We start from the raw sequence: 24315 nt of genomic DNA, 5'->3' as shown, positions 1-24315 counted from the left end.
TCAGTAATCATCTTGTTAACTCAGGTGAGAATGTTGACGAGCACAAGGCTGGAGATCATTATGTCAGGCTGACTGGGTTAGAATGGCAGACTTGACATGTTAAAAGGAGGGTGATGCTTGAAATCATTGCTCTTCCATTGTTAACCATGGTGACCTGCAAAGAAACGTGTTGCATAAAAATGGCTTCACAGGCAAGGATATTGTGGCTACTAAGATTGCACCTAAATCAACAATTTATAGGTTCATCAAGAACTTCAAGGAAAGAGGTTCAATTCTTGTAAAGAAGGCTTCATGGCATCCAAGAAAGTCCAGCAAGCGCCAGGATCGTCTCCTAAAGAGGATTCAGCTGCGGGATCGGAGTGCCACCAGTGCAGAGCTTGCTCAGGAATGGCAGCAGGCAGGTGTGAGCGCATCTGCACGCACAGTGAGGTGAAGACTTTTGGAAGATGGCCTGGTGTCAAGAAGGGCAGCAAAGAAGCCACTTCTCTCCAAAAAAAAATTAGGGACAGATTGATCTTCTGCAGAAAGTATAGTGAATGGACTGCTGAGGACTGGGGCAAAGTCATATTCTCCGATGAAGCCCCTTTCCGATTGTTTGGGGCATATGGAAAAAGGCTTGTCCGGAGAAGAAAAGGGGAGCGCTACCAACAGTCCTGTGTCATGCCAACAGTAAAGCATCCTGACACCATTCATGTGTGGGGTTGCTTCTCATCCAAGGGAGTGGGCTCACTCACAATTCTGCCCAAAAACACAGCCATGAATAAAGAATGGTACCAAAACACCCTCCAACAGCAACTTCTTCCAACAATCCAACAACAGTTTGGTGAAGAACAATGCATTTTCCAGCACGATGGAGCACCGTGCCATAAGGCAAAAGTGATAACTAAGTGGCTCGGGGACCAGAATGTTGAAATTTTGGGTCCATGGCCTGGAAACTCCCCAGATCTTAATCCCATTGAGAACTTGTGGTCAATACTCAAGAGGCGGGTGGACAAACAAAAACCCACTAATTCTGACAAACTCCAAGAAGTTATTACGAAAGAATAGGTTGCTATCAGTCAGGATTTGGCCCAGAAGATGATTGAGAGCATGCCCAGTCGAATTGCAGAGGTCCTGAAAAAGAAGGGCCAACACTGCAAATACTGACTCTTTGCATAAATGTCATGTAATTGTCGATAAAAGCCTTTGAAACGTATGAAGTGCTTGTAATTATATTTCAGTACATCACAGAAAACAACTGAAACAAAGATCTAAAAGCAGTTTAGCAGCAAAATCTTAGAAAACTAAAAATATTAAAAAACTCAAAACTAACTCCAAAAAACAAAAATTTGGCAAGATTATTAATGCTGTAAAATTGATCATTGTTTGGTAGAGATACCTAATGTTAATATAAGAATATTGTAAAATATTACCCACCATTTTATTAAAAGCATTTACTACCCGGGAAAGATAAAAAACATAGCGTATCAGCCGATTTCACTTTTGTGATTTGAGATTTCTCTGATTTGTAATGTTTCAGATCAGCTTCGGATGATGAGAGTTTGTGAATTCTAGTGCAATTTCTTGCATTTGAAAAATGAAATGAAAATTTACATTTTGCAGACACTTTTATCCAAAGCAACTTACAATTGGGGGATACATAAAGCGATTCTTCTTAAAGAGGCAAACAGAAACAGGAAATGCTTGTAATACCAAGTTTTAGACATTGTTCAAATAAGTACGAACAAAAAAAAGAGAAGGAATAAATAAAGAGAAAGACATAGAGATCATAATTAAGATTAGTGTGAAAAAACTCAAGATATTGATCAGTAACAGTTAAAGGAATGGGTCATTTACATTGCAAAACCTGTTATGGTTTCCATGGACCACAAAGGGAGATATTTTGAAGAATGTTCGTGCTGCTCTTTTCCATACAGCAAGAGTCTGTCAGACTCCAAAAAGATCAAAACAGCACCAATAATAATTCCCATAAAAGTGGTCAGTGCAACTTGTTCACTATATTCAAGGTCTTTTGAGGTCATACCACAGCCTAATGTGAGGAAAATCTCCCCCTCCCTGTAGCAGTCAAATTCTTTCATGTTTTCACATATTTAAAGTAAACAGTGTGCAAGAGCTTGGTCAAACTGGGCAAGTTTGAATTTATGGAAGCTCAAATTAATTTTAGAACAAAATACATCTGCTTTTCTCAAATAAATATCTTTTCTCTTTCATGAAAGAAAGATAGTAAACACGGGCTTGGAACATGGTGAGGATGAATGAACATTAACAGAACTTTAATTTTTGGGCAAACTGGTCTCTCTGGGAGCCTCTCTCAGAGTAATCACCAGCCTGTATTTCTGAACTCAATGCTTCTGCTCTTCAGCAAGAGCTCTTCAATCATGCATATGTGGTGTAAACAACCGTGCGGGGATGCGATGTGTGTTGTTACACTGGACTGACTGTTAAATTGCGAGATCCGCTTTGCACTGTGCTTCGAGACATTCCGTAGCACCTAACTTTAGGTTGGCGTGCTGAGATGGGAGGAGGTCAGGGCGGCTCGCTGTTGTCTTCCATTGCTGTGTGTTCTTTTCACAGTGTCTCACCGGGTCTCCTCTGTGCTCTGATCACTGTCTGTTCCTTTCTTCACAATGCATTGCATATTCAGAAGCAGCAGCATGTAGGTATATGAAAAACAACACAACTTCCACCAGCTGCATGGCCTCACTTTTATTTATTTTTTTCTTCCTGTTTTAGTTTTCTATACTCTTTTGCAATGAGTTGCACAACATTCTGACAGTCATCCTGCTGGAGAAGCACTTGAAAAAAGACAACTGAAACTAATTTGGAATTTACAGTCATGTTAGGCGAGAGATTTTTTTTGTTGTTGTTTTCTTTAAAGGAATAGCTCACTCAAAAATGTAAACTCTGTCAGTATTTACAGACATTCATGGCATTCCAAACCCATATGCTGTTATTTGGAAATTTCTGTGGGACACAAAAAGAGAACTTTTGAAGAATCGTTTCTATAAAAGAGCAGTTCAAAGTGACCACATCTGTCAAGCCCCCCCCCCCCCCCCCCCAAAAAAAAAATACATAAAAGTCTTCAGAAGTTACACGATATCTTTCCACAGAAAAATAACAGCATATGATGAGTAAAAAGGACAGAATTTTAATTTCTCTGTGAAATATTCCATTAATACACTGACATTTTGAAAGCCTGTTTTGAAATGCTTTATATTTTTGCTCATGTGAGTTTCTTTCTTTGTTCTCCACCCTTTCATCCTGTTGTTAATTTCTCTGTCTCAGTGTTTAAAGTCTTTGACCGTGTCATTGTCCCTATGTTTGCCCGTCTGTGGTGTGTGGTCAGTATGATGGCATGGTTATAATGCACGTTGGGATTTACTGTATCTTGCCTCTCTCCCTCTTCATTTCTGTCTTTCTTGCCTACTCAACCCTAACTCAGTCTGTCTCTTTAACCTCACATTTATTCTCACTCGAATCACATGATTATGAGTCCATTTCCTGTTGTCCTCTCTTAGCTGACGTCTGTCCCTCTTCTCTACAGGGGACGTGCTTTTCCAGATGGCAGAGGTCCACCGGCAGATTCAAGTACAGTTAGAGGAAATGGTATGTACTCTGTTTGACCACCGTCCATTTAGCATTTTTGTAAAAGGATCTATTTTGCATAGATTAGATTAGAACGTTTTTTTAAATGTTCACAGTTTCAATACAAGTTAAATCCAGTAACCTTTGCTGTAAATCACTGTTTACATTGAGCAAACTCCACCCATAGGAATTACACCAAAAATGAGGATTTACACAAGTTTGCAGTTCAAATAACAAACATGTTATCACTGAATAATTAAAGGTGCCGTATGTTAATATGTTTGCAGATATTTAGGAAACATGCTAAGTTCACAAACTCGATTATTCGAAAAACAACGCTACAGCCAGTTATTCTACTTCTGAAATGTGTGTTCCGTGTCGGAATGTATGTTTTTGTTATGGTCTGTGTGATTCTGCCCACTGCCAGTTTGCCCATTAGTATTTTGAGTCCCAAGGTTGCCTGTTGGTGGGAAAACTCCAGAAAACTGGTGGAAGCCAGCAAATGAACCCGACCTAAAAAGCCTTGGCATCCATCTAAACATCTCTTTGACTGGAGGCATATTAAAAAGCATATAATTCAAAGTTGATACCTTTCTTTGTCAGTTGTGCTCATTCCCATTGGGTGTCTTCAATCTGGCAACCCACGTGAGCTTGAGGAGGAGGGGGTGGGAGAAATAATGCTCTCCAGTATTTTGAATTTGGACTGCAGCACCCATTTTAACCGCTAGCTGTCAATATTAGATACAGCACCTTTAATGTAACTGCAAAAAAAAATATATAAACTTGTATTCTTTTCTGGTTTTAGTTGGTTTGGTTGCAGTTGTTGCCACTAATTATTTTCTATGCTCATCAACATTATAATAAAAATGCTGTCTATAGTGTATTATTGAACACGTACCATTCCGGGTATGTTGTTTGATCTGCACAAATCTGTGTTTTAAGATTCTTCGGTCAATTTGTCTGCCTTTTTTTTTTTTTTTTTTTTTTTTTGCAGTTGAAATGTTTCCACAACGAGCTGCTATCGGAGCTGGAGAAGAAAGTGGAATTGGACGCAAGATACCTGACTGTGAGTCTACAGTACATCCCACTCCTTCTGATAAGCTAACAGACACACTCTATATAATATATGTATAATATAACACAGACTGATCGGAACAACCATCACACACACTCTCCGCGCACACACTTTTCCTAATCCATTTAGTTTCCAATGAATAAAACCATTCTACAATTCCAGTTTCAAGTGAAAATACATGACTGTGAAAGTAAAATGGGTTGTCAATGGCCTACTAGACTTTACAATTATTAAATCATAGTAGGAATGAAATTATCCAGTGAGATGTTTCATTAAGTAGTATGCTACTGTACATTACCTTCATTTTTGTCATTATTATGGTAAGTTTTTTTGAGTGTTTTTGAAAGAAGTTTCTTATGTTCAGCAAGGCTACATTTATTTGATGAAAAATACAGTAAAAAAAACTTAAAATGACTATTTTCAATTTGAATATATTTAAGATGTAATTTATTCACCAGATGCAATACTGAATTTTCAGCATGTTATAAATGTTTTGTAACAATGTAAAAGTCTTTACTGTCTCTTTTGAGCAATTAAATGTATCCTTGCTGAATAAAAGTATTAATTTATTTAAAAAAAAAAAAAAAATCTTACTGATGCCAAACTTTTGTAAAGTAAATACGGCTATTCAGCAATTTTAGAATCAAATTTTGTCTGTCGTCTTGGCAGTCTGATGAAATATTGAGCCAAGAATATGTAAAAAAAAGAAAAAAAAAACAAAAAAAAATTTTGGATGACATTGCTGACTCTGCTTTGGTTATATTCCACATATTTTGGAAAATGTAATAGATTATTTGCAAACAGTTTACATTTATGCATTTGACATATTCTTTTATGCAAAGCAACTTATCAGTACGTGTTCCCTTTGATTCAAACACACAACCAGTAGAGCTTCGACAGGGAAAGAAATAACAGAAAAAATGTGTTTACTACACAGCATATATACTGCAGACTTCTTAGTTAGTATGCCATTCCAAACACCCCTATAGATCTTGTAGAAATACATCTTGTTTTCTTGTGTAGCAACGACCCTGTTTTCTATCACTCCTGTTACCAATATTTTCAACAAATGAAAGTACACAATTTGCAGCAGATTAAAGTATGTTTGGCGCGGTGCTGAGAGAGATATCTTTAGACTGTGAGTGGGTTGGAGAGGAGCTGTGTAGAGCAGTTCATTGGGGGGGGGTTTGGGCGACTGGGATTGGGCGTCGCTTGTCATCACATTGTATTCAGATAAAATTAAAGCCTTGCTGTCTTGCCTTATTCAGCACTGCAGAGAGCGGTCTGCGGTCGTTCCCCTTGGAAACCAAACACTTTCTTTCTTTTTTTTTTTTCTCTCAGTCCACACATTCTGTGCAACACGTTGTGTCTCTGCTCCGGAGTCCATTGTGGAATCTCTACTTTGGTCTGGAGGAATATTATGATATCCATTTCATGCTGCTGCCATAGAAGCACCGTTTTATAAAGATTAACAGTAAAATAACAGGCTAATTTAGTTCTAGTTGGTCTGAAGATAACACTTCAAATGCATATTCTGTTCTGCCCACAACAAATCAAGCTTGTCTAAAACACATTGTGAGAGAAGTTAACCGAAGTTCACCAGCCACACGCTCCATCTCTTGAATTCCAGGGGAAATCATGATCCGTGATTTTATTTTATTCCTTTAGAGAATTGTAAATCATTCATATATGGTGAGAAGAGGGGATCATGGCTGGCGAAGCAGAATCTTCCTTTCAATTGCTCCATCGCTCACATGTAACACTGTCTTTGTAGACACATTCCTGCAGCGCAAGAATCTGGTTGAGCTGCCAAACTATTTATAGACGTGTAGTCTAGAGATCATTCTCTCAATGTACCTTGTGTAGGATGTGCGAAGATTCATACATCTAGAAATTCTCAGCCAAGTATATCAGCCTTCAGAATCCATGAGCCATGTTGTGCGGTTGGGAGTGGAGACCTTCGCTGCTTTCTTCTGCAGACATCAGAAAGCGCTACCCTGAAACACCAGACCTTCAGCTCTGTTCTGGACCCAGTGAACCACTTTTGTAGGCATCATGAAGGGATGCTGACTTGAAGGCTCTTCTTAACAGAACTATGTTGCCTTCTCAGATGTTCTGGCCAAATTGGAAGGCAACACCGCAAGTGTCCATACTTGAGAAGACAATCCCAGAACTGGGAATGTGTACTTTAGTCATTTTACTTGATGATTACTCAACAGATGAATCAGATGTGTGAGACTGGGGTTTGATGCTCAATTTGTATACAGTATGTGCCAGACACACCTTTTTTTGCTGTTGCATCACCTCTAACTTTTTCCAGCATCTCAAACTATGAACGTTGTGACATTAAGTGAAAGTGAAAGTGAAAGTGAAAGTGACATTCAGCCAAGTATGGTGACCCATACTCAGAATTCGTGCTCTGCATTTAACCCATCCGAAGTGCACACACACAGAGCAGTGAACACACACACACTGTGAACACACACCCGGAGCAGTGGGCAGCCATTTTTATGCTGCGGCGCCCGGGGAGCAGTTGGGGGTTCGATGCCTTGCTCAAGGGCACCTAAGTCATGGTATTGAAGGTGGAGAGAGAACTGTACATGCACTCCCCCCACCCACAATTCCTGCCTGCCCGAGACTCGAACTCACAACCCTTCGATTGGGAGTCCGACTCTCTAACCATTAGGCCACGACTTCCCCAAGGTGCCATGGCAGGTTACATTTATTTAAATTTTTGTGTATTGATTGTGAAAAGGAAAATGGTGAAAAGTTGATTATAAATATACTATAAAGAATGACACATCATTTGCTTAGCAACATTCTAAAGTCAGATTGAGTTTTATTACTGTGCTGATGACATCACACTTGCTCAAGTGAAATATTTTAATTTAATTGATAGCTTGATTATAATTCATATTTTAATATAATAATTTATAGAATAACATTTGCATAAATATACAATGTGATATATAATGGTATTATTATTATTAACATTGATGCTGCTGTTGTTGACAACAATATTAATAATAATAATAGCAACTATTATTATTATATTTTTTTTTTGCATAGTCCTACAGACTTCTTCACTCACAAGTGAATCTGACAGTTACATTATCACAATTGATTGTGATCTCATAATAAAGACATTTATATTATAGGAGTAGTAGTATTAATAATAATAATAATAATAATAATAATAATAACAACAATAGTTAATTGTCAGGTTCATTTGTGAGTGAAAGTCTGTAGGACTGTGCTGATAAAAATCACATACATATTATGATGATGATGATAGTTGTTATTATAGTAAATACTTTATGAGATAATATTTGTATATTAATTATATTATTATTATTATCATTATTATTATTATTATTATTGGTGGTAGCAGTAATAATAATAATAGTTACTATATTAACTATATTGTGATATTGTAATATTTAATATACAAATCATTAGTAGTAGTAGTAATAGTATTGAATCATCACATTTGTATTGTCATATTATGCAAATTCTGTCTAGTGTCTGTCTATTCTGTCAAATTCACTAGTGGCCATGAAGAAAGTTCCTGCCTATGTAGGCTGTTTAAAGTCAATCTGTTTCAGTCAATACTGTGGTTTAGACTTTAGAGGAGGGCAGCTGCTTGTGTAGTCAGCAGACAGTGAGTGTTTTGGAACACGACTTTTGACTCGAGGGTTTTGACTCTCATGTCTTTCCTAATGCAGTAGCTACAGTCTGATGATTTCTGCATTTACCAACAATGCTCCTGTGTTTTTTCTCCTGAAGGCGGCTCTTAAGAAGTACCAGATTGAGCACAAAAGCAAAGGAGAGAGTCTGGAGAAATGCCAGGGTGAGCTGAAGAAACTGCGGAGGAAGAGCCAGGGCAGCAAGAACCCCTCCAAGTACAGCGAGAAGGAGATGCAGGTGAGCCCCCACACTACTGCCGCCACCTCTGCTGGCTGCGGGTCGTGAACAGAGCTAGCGTGTCACTGTGGGCTCTGTCGAAGGCCTTTGAAAGGCACGGAGGTGGATGGATAGGCTCTGGTTCAGTGAGACCACCTACATCATGTTAATGCTGAGATGATTTCAACAGCGTCTGAATGTAAGAAGTGCTGTGAGCCTCTCGTGGCAGAGAGAGCACAATGGGTGGGTGAAAGCTGTAGGTGTGTATACAAACAGCGCTGCGGCATATCAGCTAAGAGGCTGCACTGAACACACACGCAAACAACACGGTTGTTTTTTAGTGACTTACTTCCCTGTTAAAACTGTGTGAGTAGACCCCAACCTACCGTATTAATTGCGGTGTGTGAATGCTAGCCTGCTGAGAGGAGTCTTACACTGTGACAGCGGGACTGTGGAGACCCGGCATAGATCAATAAGCAAAGTGCATGCGCTCTCCGGCCCAGAGCTCTCGGGAAGCTTACGCGCTCTGCCAGGTTTGAAAGATCAGGCCTCCTGACCCCATTATGAAGCAATGATATCCCTGATCAGCTCACACTTCCTCAAAACATAGCTCTGCAAGTGTGCTTTAAGTTAGTTTTATTTGGATTGTCCATTTAAATGTAGTTTTAATTTGATCTAAAAAATGACTAGTTGCAGTTTTAGCTTATTTTCAGTGTAAGATCATCCATGTAACTCTCACAATTCCCTGAACATTATAAATTAAATAACAAAACCACTAATAATCAACCTTTCACCACGAAGTAGGTCTGTGAAAATGATTAACAAATACGTTAAAATAATACAGAAAAAAGTGAACATGTGGTTGGTTCACCTGTCAATCAGACGGTCAGTTCTTGTCTTATTGGCTCATTATATCTGACACAATGCATAGTTTAATTAAATCATCGAACACTGATTGAAAAAGCAAAAACTAAAATCATTTCTCTCTATTTTGTTTTTCTTTTTTGCTTGTTTAAGTGCATATATCTTCAGTTTTCATTCTTTTCGAAGCTCACATTTTTACATAAATACATTTGCAGACAGTTTTCACTTTTATAATAGGTTGTGTTCATTAAAAATTGTATACAGAAGTATTCATAGTGGTGTGTGTGGCTGAATTCCCCCCTCAGGCCGTGAGCGTGTAGGAGCAGGTATCTGTCAGTGACTGCTCTGGGGTGCTTTGAGATGCAGCGCTGCTGGGAGTTTATACAGTAAATGCCAGATGCCCTGCAGATAGTGAGCCCGCCTCAGAGATCCACAAATATTTTGAGTGTTGAGATTTTGTAAACTAAAGCCACAAGAGGCCATGACTTGCATGCAGTGATTTTACCCAGGGATGATGTTAAGGGATGTTTTGCACAGATGAGTTGTTCATAAACTTATCCTCAAAATACAAACTACCATTAAAAAGTTTGGCGTAAGTTTTTATTTTATTTTATTTGAAAATTAATAGATTTACACAGCAAGGCTGCAATAAAGACATTAGTAATGTTATAAAAGATTTCTTTTTCAGATAAATGCTGTTCTTTGAACTCTCTAGTCATCAAAGAATCCTGAAAAAAATACAAATATATATATATATATATATATATATATATATATATATATATATATATATATATACATTTCAGCAATATATTTCTTACATTTATAATGTTTAGAAACAATTCTCTGAATTTCCTTTACACAGACTTTAAGAACACTTTAACCTTGATAAAATCACTGTAACACTTAGCTTTCATAAAATGAGAGCAGACACGGATGTTCAATTAATCGTTTGATATATTAATATTAATACTTGCACAGAGTTTGTTTCAGACCTTACAGTTGCTAAGCAACATAGTCACTTGACACATTAATATATAATGTTCGGTCACGGGTGTGTGTGCATTAAACAACTGTGAACACAGCCCATACAATCAAATGCTGATGATATACATTGATTTGAGTTATTTTGTTTTTGAGCTTCGACAAGATCGATTTTCAATACCTGCTTCCATCCAAAGAATAGAACACCTCTCATTTTCTGCCTCAGAATCTTTTTTATGTAAATGTGGCCTTGAACGAGAGCAAGAAAAGTCAACTGATTTAGTCACAAGCCCCAGGGGCCCATAAAGTACACAAATTCAGATACTTCATCCATATTACCATAAATCACACCGTTATCGCTGAGAATGACAGCGGTTTGGAGGTTCACGGATTGCGATTCATTGGAAAAGCTCCATAAACGGGCATGAATTGACTACTTTGTCTAAGCATGTTCAGACGACTGTTTATACACTTCGTTTTTATCGCTCTCGTTTCTGTTGTACCTCTGTCCTCTCTTTTTTTTCCCTCTTCCTGTTGCTGCTGAAATAATTAGTCGCTGAAGTCCCTCTGAAGATGCTAATTAGCTAATTATTCAGTTCAGCAGAGTGGTCTGAGGTGCAGCGGGAGGGATATGAGATTCGGCGGAGGTCTACGACGTTGGCGCTTGCTGTGATATCACGTGTTAACAGACATGTCATGCTTCTGAATGGTGTGGACTCCTCAGCGACTTCATGGAAAGCAATTAGAGTATCTATAGAAGAACACTTGCATGCGCTGTTAACGCACATGACTCCAGTGTGAGACTTATCCTGAGAGAGCCAGGGATGGAGAGGAAGTCACTGTGCAATGGGATGAAGGACTGGTGATGTCAGAGAAACGAGCGGAGAGGCGGCTATGTTAGACTGACGCAGCAGGAAGCGTTTAAGTTAGAGAGGGCTTTGTGCTTTACAGCACGCGGGTGTTACTTTAGACATGGAGGGATTCCACTTCCCATTCAGCACACAGCCAGGGTCCAAACAACGCTTTTCTGAAGCTGTGAGCACTGGGTTATTTAAGAAAATTGACTACCTGTTAAAAATATTGAATTATTTCATCCCTAAATAAACAAATTTAGCTGTTCTTCATTTGAATATTTGCAGCAAACAGCACAGCTCATTTTGGTAATGTTTGCCACCTCTCACAAAATCAACAATTGAAAAGGTCAAATCACTACAAATGATTTTGTTCATCATAAACTGATTATATTTTTCAGTGGTATATAACTTGCATGAAATTGTTGCATTGCATATTGATTTTGACTCCAAAGCCACCCTTTGTTCAAACCCCAAGACAATATCTGAATGCCATCCTATCAAAGCGGATTTTATGGCTCATGAAATATGAAAGAGGAGCTCATACTTGAGTTTTATTCAGAGGCCCAAACTGAAGTGAAATTTTTCATAAATCTTGGTGCAGTTGCTGATATTTATATGGCAAAACATAATGCAATGCAATACATTGAGAGACGAACCAATAAATTATACCTAAAAGCCTGATTAATCATATTTGATACATTTTTTTTGTTCCAGTCCAGTAAGTTTTGAAATATTACACTAAAACACTAAAGTTATTCTTACATTTACTTTTTAAGAATCAGATTTCACAGCAAAAATACCCAGTGCCACAACCTGAACGAGGACATTTTTAAATTTATACTAAAATACCTTTTACTTACAAGTTATGATCATGCTGATTTCGAGGCCTTAGAATTTTGAATATCATATATGATACTGTAGACTTTATAGGGTTAAAAAAGCTATTTCGCTTTTTAATAGATGCATCACATATGTGTTGCTGTATATAATTAGTTACTAATTAGACCAAGCTGGATATATAACTTTTCTTAGCATGATTAGAGCAAAACAACCTAAATTTACAATGCATAATGTCCATTTTAGTTCCAATCACATACACTACCAATCCAAAGTTTGGGGCCGGTAAGATTTTTAATGTTTTTGTAAGAAGTCTCTTATGCTCAACAAGGCTGCATTTATTTGATCAGAAATACCGTAAAAAAGTAAGATTGTGAACTATTATTACAATTTAAAGTGTTTTCTATTTGAATATATTTCCAGCATCAATACTCCAGTCTTCAGTGTCATATGATCCTTCATCTCATGTATTTTTGTGGATTTTTTTTAATGAACAGTCAAACGAGTAGCATTTAATTGAAGTACAGTTAATTACTGATGAAATTGATGATCAATTTAATGCATCCTTACTGAATGACAATACTTGTTTTGTTAATAAAAAAATAAAATATTTAAATATAATATTTAAATATGCAATAAAATTATAAGTAATTGTAATGGGTGCTGAGATGTAACACCAGTATTAGCTTACAGCACTTCTTTTACACTGTCTCCATCAATAACTAGATCGTACTGTATGTGCTGATTGAGCAGGTCTGACAGCTTCCATATCTGAAACGAAGGGTCCTGCCTTCTCCATCTATCACTCCATCAGCACGCCTGTCATCCGCGTCATGCCTGTCCACGCAGCCGTCTGCTGTCATGACCTCTAATGCAGCTTTTCATCAAACACTCATTCCCCAATACCTATATTTCTGTATCTCACCCATAAAAAAACTTTGACTCATGTCTTTCACACTGCAGTACTCTGTGACTCATAGTAGAGTTGTGTTTTTATTCTGGAGGGGAAATGAAAACATGCTGCTTTATCTGGGCTATAAAACAAGTTTGTTTCTCTGATTGTTGTATTATTGTACAAGGCAGGAATCTTACAGAACCTTTCTTTTGCATTTTTGTTTTTCTTTTGTGGGCAAATGTCTTGTTTCACTGGAAAATATTTTACATAATGGAAATATAAAGAGTTTTTGAACAGCATATCATGTTTTGTATCCATTCATGAGTAATGCAGCCCTCTATTTTTAAAGCTAAAGACCTGGCGGGTCCGTAGCCAATTATTGCCTGATTTGAAACAATATTTTACATTTTTAGTAGGATTTTTTTTTTGTTTTTTGTTTTTTGCCGTACATCCACACAAATTATCAAAAAAAAAAGAGGGGGGGGGGGGGGGTGAATTGAGGGAAGAAACATTCGGAATAAGATTTTAGTTTATTTAGTTTGTAATATTAGTACATGCACCCAAATGGAAAATGTTGTCTTGGCAATATATTACATTTTATTTCAGTTAATGTTTTTTTTTTTTTTTTTTTCAGTTGACATTTTTTTTCAAGTAATGAAAAAGTTTTTTGATGGTTTTAGATATGGTTAACGACAATAGCCCTGATGATTGAATGTTACATTAATATGCTAAACACATACAGTTCCTACTTCATGTATTAAGGGGTCCTTGACCTTAAAAGACTTTGAGACCAACAGTAGCCTATATCAGGCATTTTTAGGGGGTGTCCAAAAGCCAACGAATGATGAATGGTAAATAGCTAATAAATAGCTAATAGCATTTAGTTTACAGGTTGCAGCTTGACACAACATGATTTGCAAGTGACAAGTGGTATTTATAATATTAATAATTTAGTAGGAGGAGACATTTAGAGATTTCAATACACCCCTAACAAAGATGGTGTCTTAAATATTTTTTTCTGGAAGAGGAAGACGTTTTAAGTTACTTTTGTCAACTTTGTAAATTACATTAGCATACAGACGAACTAAAAGCCTCAAAAACTACATGTTTTCTTTAATACAACCTTCTGTTGTTCTTAGTAAATGTAAGGCAGTTGCCATCAGTGTTAAACCAGCGCCAACCTGTGGTTAAAACTTCAAACAGCATGCACTCAATTCAATCAGGACCTGGTATTTTGTGGTTGACAGTGTCATGCGGATTCTCAACCTAGTAAATACACTCTCTTCAACAAGCTCTTCTTTCAGATAATTCAGTCTTCAGGTCCCAAAGTAGATAGAAGTCCATCTGATCTCTCGATAAAATTCCTCCTACTGGTTTTACAGGCCATTAATTTTACATCCCAATCTTCATCTGAATGCAGCTGAGCTTTCGTCGTGTGACCGTAGGAGATTTTCTGCTCCATTAGATTTCTGACTCTGCCTTCACTTCATCTATAAATCCATGTTTTTTTGTTTTTTGGAAGTAGTTTCCATCATTGATTTTTGATGGTGTCTGAAGTGTTTTTCTCATTATAATGCTTTTCTCATAACTTGTCTCGTTCAGGCCGATATAACTGAAATGCATGATAATACCAGTGGGCAATGGAGAGTCCCCCTCGTACTGTTGTGGGTAAATTGGAATAGGGCACTAAAACACCTGGATGTGTTGAGATAATGAGTTCTGTAATGGTTCTGACATTTCTGGGAGCCGAGAGTTCCCACTGGGGATGTGAGAGAGGGAGATGGCGAGGTGATTATGAGCCAATCAGCAGAGAGCTGGTAGAGAAAAGATCCTTTTAGTATTCATAAGAAAACTATCACACAGACATCTAAAATGCATTCATATATTCATAGCACTCCTACTCATTTTTTAATCTACAGTGCAGTCACAGACAAAACAACACTAAAAAGCTCTCATTTTGTAGTGCCATAATGCATGAATATGGTAATCATTCAGTACCATAGCACTGCCACAATACTTTTTGTATAAGGCTTAAAAGATGACCTGTGTACTACTGCAAATAATTATCTATAAAAGTCTCTACATTCTCATAAAGTTTCCTGTCAGTACAAAAAAAGGTTTAACTGCCTGATACTAAGCAAGAATATTTTTAAAGGCACAGTTCACCCAAAAATTAACATTCTGTCTTTGTTTAATAACCCTCATATTGTTCCAAACTACTTTTGAATTTTTTTTTTATTTTCTGTGAAGCAAAGTAAATAAGAAAACATCCTTGCCACTCTTTTGAAAGGTAATGAGTGTTTGTTTTCTATTAATTATTAATATCCATTACCTTCAAAAGTTTGGGGTCAGTAGGAACTTTTTTTTTTCTTTTTTTTTTTTTTTTAAGAAATTCATAATTTTATTCAGCAAGGGCTCATTACATTGTTTAAAAGTGACAGTAAAGGCATTTATAATGTAACAAAAGATTTATATTTCAAATAAATGCTGTTCATTGAACATTATATTCATCAAAGAATCCAAAAAAAAGCATGAAATATGAACCAAAACAACCATTAAAAAAATCAAAAATAAAAAAAGCATCATTAACATCAAAAAAACAAACTTACAATAAAGACTGGAATAAAATCTTACACTAAAGACTGGAGTAATGACTACTGAAAAGCCTTTTTGAGCTTAAGAGACTTCTTAAAAAAATCCCAACCATAAATTAATCTAAGAATCATATAGCCAAACTAAGAACATTGCACAGCAAAAATGGTTCTTGAAGAAGGTCAAAAATCCATTTAATAACCTCTATGCATGTGTATACAAGCTTTTTGCATGAGTTCACCATGAGTTTTGTGTGTAACTAATTGCTTTTCCTTTTATCTTCCTCAGTATGTTGAGACCATCAGCAGTAAACAGAGTGAGCTGGATAGCTTCATTGCAGAGGGCTACAAAACGGCACTTTCAGAGGAACGTAGGAGATACTGTTTCCTGGTGGACCGCCAGTGCGCCGTGGCCAAGAACAGCAGCGCCTACCATGGCAAGGTGAGACACAGATGCTTTTTACTTTGCTGTACAAGATAGACAGCATCATCACCAATGTACTTTCAGTCTCTCCTGTTATATGGCTGAAGACAGCAGCAGTTGCCATGGCAATCCCCAAAGATCAGCTCTTACAACCGTGTCCGTTGGGCACAGTTTGTTTGGGCTTATTGCAAAGATAAGATTTATTCTCCCCTGCAATTGTCTGTGTTCCAGAAGTGTATGTGAAGTAATGCATGCCATTTCTGACATATCAATTATCTGTAATAACGGAGCCACTTCCCCACAGTAAAACCACATCATTGTAACTCCAGACTGCATGTAGAGCAGTTATTAACATCTGCAGGTGTTTCCAACCCATATGCAATTTGCTTAAATGCACTTTTTATATATCCATATATGTGTGTGTTGGAGTGATGTTTGCACATGGCTATTTTTCTGTATTATATCATTGTATAACTTGCTCGGACTAAACTGTAAAACCTGTTCATGGACCAGACGTGTGGTGCTGTCTTCTGTGAATGTAGTTAAGGCTGTAGGGAGGGGCATAGAGAAGCCCTTCGTTTTCAAGAACATCCTGTCCAGTAGCTAATCAGTACGGAGGAGTGTGTAGGAAGAGTTCAGAAAGGGTGCGCTGAAGAGTGTGAGAGAGCGAGTGTGGTAGAATCGGGAGCCGTGAGTGTGTTGTGTGTGTGTGTGTGTGTGTGTGTGTGTGTGTGAGTCACCAGGAGTGGGCGGTACGACGGAGACGAAGGCCCCTCACCCACACTGCAGTGTGCTGTACTGTAAGTGGTCCGAGATGTGAGAGACCCATTAGCAGTTGCTCAGAATCACCAACAGTCAATTGATACGAGTATGGTGTGAGTTGAATTATATGTTACAAGGATTATGCTACGTTAAACACCTAAAGCAAAAGACAGACATCAAAAAGCTGAGGGACAGATAGTAGGCTCCTCGTAGGGTTAGGGCTTAAGTCAAGTCAAACTTTGGCACATAATCCTCTCCCCCCACTGTTTGTGCTTTGGATAATAATAATACCTTATATCATGCAATAAGGATAATGTACCAATATTTTTCTAATCAGTTCAGATTTTTGCATGGACAATAAACAGACACCCTCAGAACACCTTGACAACACACAGAAAATGTCTCCAGTTACCTTCGTAACCTCGTTCCCTGAGAGCGGGAACGAGGCATTGTGAAGCATTCGCAGTGGGGAAACTGCCAGTACAATAAACTGGCCAATTGTCACTAATTATGCAAATGGCATGCAAATACTGACAAGCCTGCGGGCAGTATATAGTTCGGTGAGAGCGACAAAGATCAGCCCAAACCAAGGGCAAACAACACTCTGAGCCTCTGCGTCATGCGAGGTCAACGGCACCCAAGACTAAGCAGAAGACTAAGAAGTGGCCTGCGCTTTAAAGGGGGTAGAAGGAGATTTAGGCACATAGCCCAGTCTCAGCTGGAGAGTGACACTGCAGTCACCAGCCCCAAAGCGAATCTCCTATGCACTTAGCTGAGGCCAGGGCAAGGAGCAGAGCAGTTTTGAGGGAGACCTCCCTCATAGCAACGGATGCCACAGAATCTTGTTGTCAACGCTACCACGCCACTTTTATTAATAAAATAGCCTACATACTTGCATTGCCACATTATATTCCTCAGCAACGAGGTGGTAAGATCACTGTTTTTAAGTAAATAAACACAGCTTCATTGTTTGCAGAGAGAGACGCCCAGATGCAGGTAATTCACACACAACCGTCATCTCTCTCTCATTCAATCGATAAATGCTATAATTCATTCAAATAAATGTGGTCTTACTGCACTTTAATCTCTGTGTCTGATTTGAAGCTGGCAGAATGCTAGAGATTACAAGTCGTAACTGATGAAAATAACCATCATTTTTACCCTGCCGGTTAAATATTGTGCCGCAAACATCATTAACAGCTTTAACTTGTCAATGCTAGCAAATGACCATGGTATAAGCTGTATAATGCACGGCTAGCTGTGCATTAAATGACCTTAATGCACTCCACGGAGGCAACCACCTAACGCAAATTAGCCCTGCATTATCCCTTACTTAAAACACCCTAGCATCACATTAAAACATCTTTTGTAACACACACACACACACAAAAACAAACATCTAGAACACCATAGAAACCATCCAGAACATCCTAGCGACACATCAAGAAACACTTAGAACACCTTTTTCAACACACTAAAAACTACTTTAGAACAGCCTAGCAACACATTGAAAACACCTTAGCAACCACTCAGATTTGATCTGAGAGTGTAAAAATCTAGTCACGATTTTGAAGTAGTAACAATAACCGTAGTACCTCTGGTGTTTTGGCAGAAACTACAGTTACCATGGTAATCTTTTATATAATGAGCAAGTGTAGTGGTGTAAAACCAACAGAGGACATCTGGCATCTCTCTCTCTCTCTCATTCACTCAGATACATTTTAGCACACCAAACTTTTCTAATGCCATCCTAAACTATCTATGGTGCTTTTCCTCTTGTTTGTAGGGTAAGGACTTGTTAACCCAGAAGATCCCAGTGTGGCAGCAGGCCTGTTCAGACCCCAACAAGCTTCCCGACAGGGCCATGCTGCTCGCCCAGCAGATGACCTCTGGATCCAGCACCCTCCTCTCCAGCCCTCTGCACTCCTCCAAGGGCAACCTGGTCATCTCAGATCCCATTCCAGGAGCACAACCACTGCCTGTGCCCCCTGAACTAGCTGCTCTCATGGGAAGTGGCCTGGGCCATCAGGGGGTTAGTAGGGAATATTCACCTTTTGTTTCACAAGGATTTATTGGTTGGAACATACAAAACAGCATTTCAAGTGTCTCGTGTCTTTATGTGAAAAAGTGAACGTTCATTTGCATACTGCAGCATTAGCTGAGTGTAGGATGATTCAACCTCTTTAAAACTTGCTTTAGTTGAGTGGCCCCTCGCTAGAGCAGAACGCTCACACAATGTTAATACAATAACTGAGCCTCCACAACCATAATGTACTTTCTCTGTATTTGCGCTGCTGTTCGAGTGATACTTGTATCACAGAGCTTGTTAAGAAGTCTGACCTTGTCTGTTGCTTTAAAGGGGTCATGACATGTATTTTTATTATTATTATTATTTTAAAATGTTCCCTGAGGTTCAGTTATGTTATTAAAGTTTTTGCATATATGAACCATCATTTTGGCACTCTGTCCAGAAGATCTGTTTTTAAGGGCTTCTCCCTTAATGAAGAAGTTCATCCAAAACTGAAAATTTTCTCACGTCATCTGAAATTAAGAGAAGTTTGTTTCTTCATTAGAACAAATTTAGCAGTAAAATCACTTGCTCATCAATGGATCCTCTGCAGTGAATGGGTGCCGTCAGAATGAGAGTCTAAACGGCTGATAAAATCATCACAATTCACAAGCAGTCCACACGACAACTAGTCAGAACATCAATTAATGACTTAAGAATGGGAAAGCTACATGTTTGTAGTGAACAAATTCATCAAGGCATTTTAACTTTAAAGTGTCCCATAAAACTATGAGCCCATAATCCATAATAATGCTTTTTCTAGTGAAAAAGTTCATCCACAGTTTGAATGTCTTAATGACAGATTTGTTTCTTACAAACATTCAGCTTCCCATTTCACAAGACGTTATTTGATGGATTTGACTTATGTGGATTACTTGTGGGTTATTGTGATGTTTTTAGCATCTGTGAACACCCATTCACTGCTGAGGATCCATTGGTGAGCAAGTGATGTAATGCTAAATTTCTCCAAATCTGTTCTGATGAAGAAATAAACTCATCTGCATCTTGCATGGCCTGAGATTGAGTACATTTTCAGCAAACTTTCAGTTTTGGGTAAACTACCCCTTAAAGGCTTATCAGTAAACAGACGCTAAATTGTATGTGTAAATTGCTATTACACATGAGTAAGTAAAATCCAGGCTTTTGAGTATCTGGCATCACTCACTTGGTGATCTGTATGCTTGCAGCGACTAATGGGTCCTGATGGCATGTCTCTGGTGAACGGGACAACGGGGGTCCATGGAGACGACTACTGGACGGATGGTGGGGTCTCTCAGGGAAGACCACCCACTCCACAGAATCAGTCTCAAACACAGAGCCAGCCCCAGAGACAGGTCAGCGACGTCTATTCCAACACCCTGCCTGTCCGCAGGCCCCAGCCTGCTAAAAACAAGACCACTGTGGGTAAGAGAAACCAGCCCTTCTGCATATCCATGCAAACCTTTGGGTTAAGTTAACTTTATAGATTGATTTATATATATATATATATATATATATATATATATATATATATATATATATATATATACTCAATTATTTTATAAGCATTACACTGTATTTCTACATTAACATTTCAGTGATGACGTTCATGTTCAAATATCCTCCCTCTGTTTCTTTTAACAATTTGCACCCTGATTATTATTAGTTATTATTATTTTAATATTTCTTTAGGAGAAACACGAACTCTGCCCAGGTCAAGTTCCATGGCGGCTGGTCTGGAGAAGAACGGACGTTCTCGTGTACAGGCCATTTTCTCCCACACCGCTGGCGACAATAGCACCCTTCTGAGCTTTACTGAGGGCGACATCATCACCCTGCTGGTGCCAGAGGCTCGGGACGGCTGGCACTATGGGGAGAATGAGAAAAACAAGATGTAAGCACGCAATGATGTATACATTAACAACAGAACTGAATGAGGGAAAAAATCTATTTTGTAATGCAAAATATATAATGCAGGGAAAACGAATGAGTACTGAACTACTTTAATGAACCACACAACCTAAACATTACAGATGATGTCGGGGCCATTGCTAGGATTTCTGGGTCCCTTGTCCTGTCCATTTCAGATTATTCTACTGGGGAAAAGACCCTAGTAATCTCCCATGTGTTCGATGGAAACAAACTGACAGCCCCATTTAGCCCTACACTACACTACCCATAATCCTAGAGAGACTGCCTACCTGGATCAATCACTGTTTCCATGGAAATGAGAACCGCACCAAAAGAGCTTTGCAGTGACTGCGAGCTCCCATTATACACATTTCCCTGCTACCTCTAACTACTTATATATTTGCATATATTTAAATATTTTGCCATAAACAATGACTTACAGTATATTTAATATGTGAACAGCGAGTCCTCGCCAGACAGCGATTTCAGCAAAGATACATTTGATTACAAGAGTCTTTTTCTAAGGAGAGAAATCTAAGAGGAATGATACTCTGTTTACTCACCATTTAATCTCTTTCCTGTTTGGAAGAATATTTATAAATAAATTATAGATATTGCCAAATTAGATATTACACTTAAGCTTATGCTTATTCTTCACATGGTTTTGTCCACTGTCATGGATGTGGAGTTTCTAAAGGAAAGCTTTTTAATTTCAGGCGGGGCTGGTTTCCTTTTTCCTACACCCGAGTGCTGCCTGACAGTGATAGTGAGAAGTTAAGAGTCAAGTAAGTACCCTGAAATGACACAAACGGTTTCTGCCTTTACACTTGACATTAACATGCATTTTATTGATGGTCGGATCACAATCGTAACTCTTGGACAGATTTTGACAACATTTAATGAAGGTGAAAATGCAAATGCATTTTTGTTATCAGCTATGTAGGAATATATAATGAGGTTACACTGAATATAATCATATACATCACTTTGCCTGAGTGTGGACTGCAGGTTCTGGGCTTTTCTTTTTCTTCTCTGGTGATTTGAAACAACAGATATTGTGCTCTTGCACTTTGATTAAATCTCTTGATTTAATCAACAGTATCTGATTATTAATCAAATGATTTCACTGGATTATGGTTGGAATGCTCATTTCTTTTCTTTGCGTTTCTTCACTTCTAATCACGATCCACATGCTTTATTGAGGAGTTCATGATTAAAGGAAACACATGAAATAACTGAAAATTCTGTTAGCGCAACCTCAGCACAACCATTTTAGTTAACACAACCTCAAATTTAAAACACAAAACGCTCAAAATTTTGAGAGATGTTTTTGAAATAATGTCTTATGCACGTCAAGGCTGCATATATTTCATCATAAATGCAGTAAAAACTGTAATATTGTGAAATATTACAATTTAAAATGTTCTCTATGTCACATGATATTTCAGAAATCGTTTTAATATGCTGAGTGGTGCTCAGAAAACATTTCTTATTATTATCAGTGCTGAACACAGTTATGCAGCTTGATATTTTGTGCAATTGTTTTTTGTTTTTTTCAGGATTCTTTGATAAATAGAAAGTTCAAAAGAACACCATTTACTTGAAATAGAACTATTAACAAATCCATTTAATAATCAATTATTTAAAAAAAAATCTTACAGATCCCAGCTTTTGAACATTAGTGTAAGTAGCTATTTGCATTTGCATCTCTATCTGATCGCACTGGAGATGCATTGGAATAAAGGAGTAAATTCAATGCAGCGAAAAACTATCGGGATACAAAACAAATGTTAATGGCAGGTGTAAAGATGACTGATTGACTGACCTTCATCCTGTAGTCTTCACCACGGGAAGAGCAGCAGCACAGGAAACCTGCTGGAGCGAGAGGACATGTCCTTACCCATGCCTGACTATGGTCTGACTGCCCGACTGTTGGCACAGAGCCTAACACAGACTCGACCACGTCCCTACAGCATGGCAGGCTTCGCACAGGTACACACACATCTATTAGCATTAGACAGGAGTCTCTCACTAATGTCTGCTTTCTTGGGATTTATTCTCTGTAAGTCTCTTTTAACTCTGCTCAAAGCTTAATCTATGCATCAGCTCTTCTTTAATCTGTTCTATAAAGCTTACTGCATGTGGGTTTCTATTAACATGCATGATTTTCATATTAAATGGATAGTTCACCCTAAAATTACATTTCTGGTGTGATTTACTCACCTTCATGAGATCCTTTCTTCTGCAGAACGCAAAAGCTGTTTTGAAAAGCTTAATTTATTCTTCCATACAGCGAAAGCTTGTTGACCAGGGCAAAAAAAAATGCATCATAAAAATACCAATTTACTGCAGATTCTAGCTGAAATAAGTAATAGTGGCAGGAAAACACCAACAACTTTTATTCCCTTTCACGCAAATTATTACAGCAGCAGATTGTTGATTAAAATAGACTCATTGTGCAGTTCCTTGCGCAATACTATGACCTCAAAGCAGTTTTGCTATAGTTCATGATTTGTAAACTAGTACATGTTGATGATTGCATCACATAACCAGTTCCATGTGTATGGCTCATTATATATATATCCTTCCATTTGGAGCGATGAGAGAGTAAGTAAATGATGACAGGGATAGTATTTTGTGTGAACTGTCCCTTTAATACACTGTGTTGGACATTTTCCCTCTAAACTGGAAGTAAGCCACACTGAAATGTTGTTTTTACAAATTCCAGCCAGCACTAGAGGATTATGATGGGCTCTTAAGGTAAGATGGGCTCTTAATGAACAGAAATGACACTTAGTATTGAAGGTTTTATGAATTTATGCCAAAACTGTACTGCTAATTATGCCTCTCTTAGTGAATAGTAGTTAATATTTGTGTTTTTCCCTTTCTTAGCTCTTGCTTGCTTATGCTAAATGTGCAATGTAGTGCTGATAAATGTTGGGAGACCAACCCTGTTTTATTAGAGAATTGTAAATGGTTTGACGAGAAGGTTGTGTCTGTCTGTTTTTGTGAGTGGAGTGAATGAGATGTTGGATTGTGAGATGCATCATGGTTGACCTCAGTTACCTCATTGTGCGTGTGATCCATTAAGGTCAGGATCAGAGCTGCTCATAGTCTGTGTGCCCTGAACTCATTGTCTCTAGAAGCCTCTAGTTGAGATTCAGATTTCAGATTCACTTCAAAAAATGTTTCAGGTTCAAAACAACTGAAACTCTTTGGAGAGCAGACAGTAGCTTCTTATCAGCACGACAGTTTCTAAAAACTGTACAGTAATGCACTTACAATGAAAATGTGTTCATTAAAAGGGTTAAAAAAAGTAAAATGTGACGCTTGTATTTTCATTCTGTGAGCATATTTGTTTTTGCAGTGAGACTACTGTTTCAAATACATAAACTCAAACATTATCAGTGTAACTCCTGTTGATGTATTTGTAACTATGTAACAGCCCTTTCAGGTAGCAAAACGTACTATGTTTAATATCTTTACATTGACAAGTCAATGACAAGATTTTCTTTTTTTTTTTTGTAAAGGAACCAATACTTTTTTCAGTAAATCAATCAAAATTGACAGCAATGCGATTAGA

At 37.9% G+C, this 24315-nt stretch overlaps 1 protein-coding gene across 7 annotated transcripts in view; it reads left to right on the top strand.

The window, feature by feature from the left end:
* The window catches only part of LOC109094087 (brain-specific angiogenesis inhibitor 1-associated protein 2-like), a 76148-nt gene that overhangs the window by 47028 nt on the left and 4805 nt on the right, over positions 1-24315 (top strand). For 4 of the 7 annotated variants that reach the window (XM_042719500.1, XM_042719519.1, XM_042719510.1 and 1 more), the window contains exons 4-13: positions 3545-3606; positions 4580-4651; positions 8447-8584; positions 15878-16030; positions 18561-18806; positions 20030-20246; positions 20514-20715; positions 21449-21517; positions 22571-22724; positions 23461-23492. In XM_042719500.1, the coding sequence (XP_042575434.1) occupies positions 3545-3606; positions 4580-4651; positions 8447-8584; positions 15878-16030; positions 18561-18806; positions 20030-20246; positions 20514-20715; positions 21449-21517; positions 22571-22724; positions 23461-23492 (1345 nt within the window). The remainder of the gene's footprint in view (positions 1-3544; positions 3607-4579; positions 4652-8446; positions 8585-15877; positions 16031-18560; positions 18807-20029; positions 20247-20513; positions 20716-21448; positions 21518-22570; positions 22725-23460; positions 23493-24315) is intronic. The other 3 variants (XM_042719527.1, XM_042719493.1, XM_042719536.1) reach the window with 2 other exon arrangements.

Source organism: Cyprinus carpio, chromosome A3 (assembly GCF_018340385.1).
Source record: "Cyprinus carpio isolate SPL01 chromosome A3, ASM1834038v1, whole genome shotgun sequence".
Classification (NCBI taxonomy): Eukaryota; Metazoa; Chordata; class Actinopteri; order Cypriniformes; family Cyprinidae; genus Cyprinus; species Cyprinus carpio.
Note: the sequence above shows the minus strand (reverse complement) of the source record. Positions and strands in the feature narration are given on the sequence as shown.